Here is a 5,167-nt window from a genome sequence, read left to right as displayed (position 1 = left end):
AAAACAATTATATAATAAAATGATTCTCATTGAAGATATTTTATAATTTAAAATTTCAATTTTCTGCACTTTCATAAAAGATAATAAAATATAAAATATCTGTAACATATATCATTAAACAAATATTTTTTTTCCAATACTTCTTTTTCCTTTTCTTTTCCCCTTTTCAAATGTAACTAACTGAAAAGTTACTATGAAAAACAAAATAATAAAACAATTATATAATAAAATAATTTTCATTTTGTTTAGACTAAACTAGAAACTTAGGCCACACAAAATAAAGACTCTGGAATATCCAGATTCTGAACCTCAGAAACCACACCACACCACACCACAGAAATGGGCAACCCCTTAATTTCACCAAAATTAAATCCATCAAATTACTCACATTCCCTTTCGTCCATTTAAAAATAAATTCATCATTATATTCCATAGTTGAACCTAATATAATAAGGTAGTGCTATCTCTGCCATGGTTGAATATACTGTCACAACATTACTGAAATCTGTCTCTTAAATCACTACATATTTACCATTACCTGGGCACCAATTCAGTAATGGAAGCAGTGGCGTTAGATGCAGACACAGACGCGCGAGTGTGTCCATAACTGGTAGCTGGGGAAGCTTGACAACTCACAAATGCAGGCTTTGTGGGATCTGGGATGTCCGTAATGGAATCAAGTGACAGCATCGAAGTAACTGTCGACATTGGTGGACGAAGTGACGATTCGCCTTGTACACACAAAAGACCAACCTGAATGCATCTCACCGCTTGCTTTTCATCGCACGTTTCAATAATTGCTCCATCAATTATCTCCACAATGTTTCCTGCTTCATATGACTTCCATGCCTACATAATCACAGAGGCTTCGTCATTCTGATCAGATATATACACAGTGGACAACACATCCTCAATATCGTCTTAACTTAATTAAGGTAGATATGGTCAGTTGGGAATAAAAGGGAAATTGTATCTTACCCATCCCAAAAGAATCTCCATTTCAGGTGGCAAATTGTTATCAGCGTTCTTTCTCCCTGTGATAATTTCGAGGACAAGAACGCCAAAACTATAAACATCAGTTTTTACAGATACTTGCCCCAACATAGCATACTCTGGTGGCATATAACCGCTGCAAATGATGCAAAAATTTAGAAATAGTACAATGTCAAATATCATAAATTGATGCAAAAATTTAGAAATAGGAAATGTCAAATATCATAAATTGATGCAAAAATTTAGCGAGGAAGCATAGTTGCAACCAAGATTGTCAATCCATCCCCAAATCATTAAAAAAGCTGAATCAAGAATGCAAAACCCCACCTTTTCTTGAATATCATAAATTAAGGCAAAAATTTAGAAATGGGAGATGATAAGTTATTTGAAAAGGAAGCATATCTGCAACCAGGATGGTAAATCCCCAAATCATAAAAACGCATAACCATCAAAGTAAAATACAATTACAATATTGTCAATCCTATTGAAGTAAAATGAGCAGAGTAATGATGGTATTGAAATCTCACTAAGTTCCAACAATTTTTGCAGTACTGATGTGAGTTTGGTCATCAGGAAAAAGTCTTGCTAAGCCGAAATCTGCTATCTTAGGGTTCAGTTCCGCGTCCAACAACACATTGCTTGCTTTAACATCCCGATGAATAATGCGCGGTTTCGAGTCCTGATGAAGATAGAGAAGCCCACGAGCTACTCCCATTATTATATTGTAGCGCTTTCCCCAATCAAGCTGTTTGCGTTTGTTTGGGTCTGTATCGGTGCATGACATTAATTAATTTGGCATAATCTGAATATCCTTGTTGAAACAGTGATAATTTTAATTTTCTGTCTACTTTCATAATAACAGTGATAATTTTAATTTTCTGTCTACTTTCATAATAACATGGAAGCCACTTACCGAATAAGATTTGATCAAGGCTCTTATTGGGTAAGTATTCATAGACAAGCAATCTTTCTGATCCCTCTACGCAGCAGCCCAGTAGGCATACAAGATTACGATGTTGAATTTCGGCTCCAAGTTTAACTTCATTTAAAAACTCTTTTCTTCCTTGCGTAGATCTGAAGGACAGTTTTTTCACGGCTATTTCTTTTCCATCTGGTGTAGTTCCCTACAGTATAAAAGTTTTGTAAATTATTAAGCTGATATTGTTTTCAAACTGCTAATCTACAGTCAATTGTGCGAAGAGAAGAGCCTGAATATCACTCTATTTTAAGATAGTAAATATCATTACTGGAAGCTTGCTTACTTAACCCAGCTTACCTTGTACACAGGGCCGAATCCTCCTTCTCCAAGCTTGTTCTGATTATCAAAATTTTTAGTGGAAGCTAGTAATGTTTTCATAGTAAATATTATGCATCTACTATTGAGGAGTACGAGTTCTTCACCTTCATCATTATCTGTATTATGAAAATATAAAATATAAATATAAAAGTATATTGAACATAGTATACTTGTCTTATCTAAAGACCCAGTCTGCAATTCAATTATTAAAATCTCAAACAACTCAAATCTTCAATCAAGACACTTGCACATACACATCTAAAACCTCAAATAACTCAAATCTTCAATCAAGCCACTAGCACATACACATCTAACGCCTGGTGTAATCATATATATAGTGCAAGAGGACACTGGGCACGTTTTACCATTTTTGGTGGGAAGGAGGAAGGGGCATTTACAGTCTAGCAAAAGTTATTGTATTTTGAGGACATTATTATGTGTAAAATAGTTGGGTATTGAGATTTTAAAGATTTTCTGGGACTTAAAAACTGTTATAGAATAGGTTCATAGATCTTTTCAATTTAATCTATTCATTCCTACTGCATGGATGAGGGGTATTGGGATTTTGGATTCTGGAGGAGAGCTTTCATCAAATCACATACAGGCATGTGTACTTTGAACAGAATGGGGTTGCAGACATGTTGTCAAAAAAAGGAATTGCAGCTGAAATAGGTATAATTCACTTTTATGTATATCAACAGGGCTCAGTAGTAAATGAAGGAACTATAAAAATCTTGTAGCATAGCATTACATAATATGCATTTTCTATAAGTTGTAATGATTTTTTTGAAACTATGACAGAAATACTATAAAAAAAACAGAAAAGTTATACTAATAAATATTCAAGTGGAATCATAAATAAATTTTAGGAATTATGGTATGTAAACAAAATTTTGTATTAAGCTAAAATATAATGATAAATCTGTGACAAAAATGTTTATTAGAGGAAAAAACAAATACGAAACAATTCATTGTAATCACTTCTATTTATGAAAGATGACCTTTTTTTGGAGTTGTCTTTACTGCTATTTTTTGGAGTTTTAGGTGCAGGTAGAAAAATTTGTTGTCAAATCTCTATTTGTGTTATTTAAACTAGTTTTTTTACTGTATATATGGATTCAGCACCCTGAAAAACCCCTAGGGCATTTCTATTATGAAGGGGTTACCCATCAAACTTATAATTTCAATAAATTTTGGCAGGATTTTAGAGAAATTAGACCTGAAAAATAACTCTCAAAAAATCAGACTAAAAACAACTCAGTTTTTTTTCAAGCTATGCAAGAAGCTACCAAACCCAGGTTTAGATGGGTTAAGGTATGTGCTACCTTTTAATAACATGCAGTGGCACCCTTACCTTCGTTACCGCATTTCAATTTTCTTCTCCAAGCTGCGAATAGGCATAGGGTTAACATGAGAAGCAAGCCACCCACAACCCCCAAAATTATGGTTGTTTTCTTTGAAGCCTTCATCCCTCTACCATTATGTTGTGTTGTAATTACACTTCCATTATTCTGTTTTGTTGTAATTACACTTCCATTATTCTGTTTTGTTGTAAGGACACTTTCATTAAAGAAAAGATATATTTCATAACGAACTATGCAGCTTTGACTCCAATACTGAAATCCTGCATATACAGGGAATAAGAATATGAAATTGGTTGCGTATGACAGACATGTTGTGCAGTCTTTACTGGATATATCTCTAGTGCACTGGGCCAGGCCATAAATTTTTTGAGACGAGGAGTCTGTAATACTCAAAGCAGATCGTTTCGTTTCAAGGGTTGCTTCAGCTGATAATTTGTTTAAGAAATCTCTAACATCCGCCTGAAAGTTTTTATTTGGAATATAGACACCCGTGTCTCCCTTGAAGTCCTCAGGGTAAACAGACCCTAAACCTGTGCTCATTTTTCCGATGAAATTGTAGTTTTCATAGCGTAAGAAGCATTCAAAAGGCCAGAGACTACCTCCAGTCACATGCGAACAATTTTGTTTAAGCATATAAGTTGCATATTGTGAACAATTGTAGCATTGGTCGACTGTCATGTCTTCCCTGCATTGGAGGAGGCCATATACTTTGTCAGAACTTTGGCCATACACAGAGATGTTAAACCCTGTTTGCTTCGCACCTTGAACAAGCCTAGCAAACACTATATTCAGATTGCTCTCAAACGTACTCCCTTTAGTATATTCAGAGCTGCGATTGCAGGTACTTGTGGGCGTTTCTGTCGCTGCGTTGCAAATCTGTCCATGACGTGTGATATTAACAACAACTACAATAACTAAACCGATCAGGAGAGAGGATGCAGAATCTCTTCCATGGATGCTGAATGCCATTGCACAATGGAGAAGCTGCACTGCGCAGACATACCAAAACTTTTCTATTCCTTCCCATGTGATTCATGTATATGAACGATATCATGTTTTTGTGTTGACTTGGTAGGGAGGTGTTTACTTTTTCACATTCCCAATTGAGCTATTTTTAACTGGATAGTTGTATTTATTATTATTATTATTATTATTAATAATAAAAAGATTATTAATATATAAATTAAATATATATAATAAGCAACAAGACTTTTAACTATAGAGATTCTTAATCTGTAAATATTTTTTGTTATTATGGGTCAATGTCTTAGCTCATTAATATCACATGTCCAAAAAAACCATAACTGATTTCATATGTCAATTTTTTAATTAATGAATTTAATAGGGGATATTTTTTTAATAAATGAATTTAATCAAAAATAGAGAAAAGACATACCTACTTTGAAAGTAAATCTCAACCTTTGATTTGTGTATACTACCAAGAATATTTTAGAATATTCATCTTTAATATCTACTTAATAATTATTGATAATTAAATTAAATTATTAAAACC

At 33.7% G+C, this 5,167-nt stretch overlaps 1 protein-coding gene across 1 annotated transcript; it reads right to left on the bottom strand.

Moving 5' to 3' along the window:
* Window positions 1-404: 404 nt before the first annotated feature.
* Window positions 405-4,674, bottom strand: LOC149174979 (cysteine-rich receptor-like protein kinase 15). The gene is made up of 6 exons (XM_089422725.1): window positions 3,645-4,674; window positions 2,270-2,406; window positions 1,907-2,117; window positions 1,521-1,758; window positions 979-1,129; window positions 405-849 (listed from the first exon to the last, which is right to left on the bottom strand). The coding sequence occupies exons 1-6, from the start codon at window positions 4,621-4,623 to the stop codon at window positions 535-537; spliced, it is 2,031 nt and encodes a 676-aa protein (XP_089278851.1). The 5' UTR covers window positions 4,624-4,674; the 3' UTR covers window positions 405-534.
* Between the last annotated feature and the right edge of the window lie 493 nt (window positions 4,675-5,167).

The sequence above is a fragment of the Pinus tabuliformis genome, chromosome 4_1, assembly GCF_031772625.1.
Source record: "Pinus tabuliformis cultivar Carrire ecotype Pingquan chromosome 4_1, CPIR1, whole genome shotgun sequence".
In the NCBI taxonomy this organism is placed as follows: Eukaryota; Viridiplantae; Streptophyta; class Pinopsida; order Pinales; family Pinaceae; genus Pinus; species Pinus tabuliformis.
This window is presented reverse-complemented; position numbering and strand designations above follow the sequence as displayed.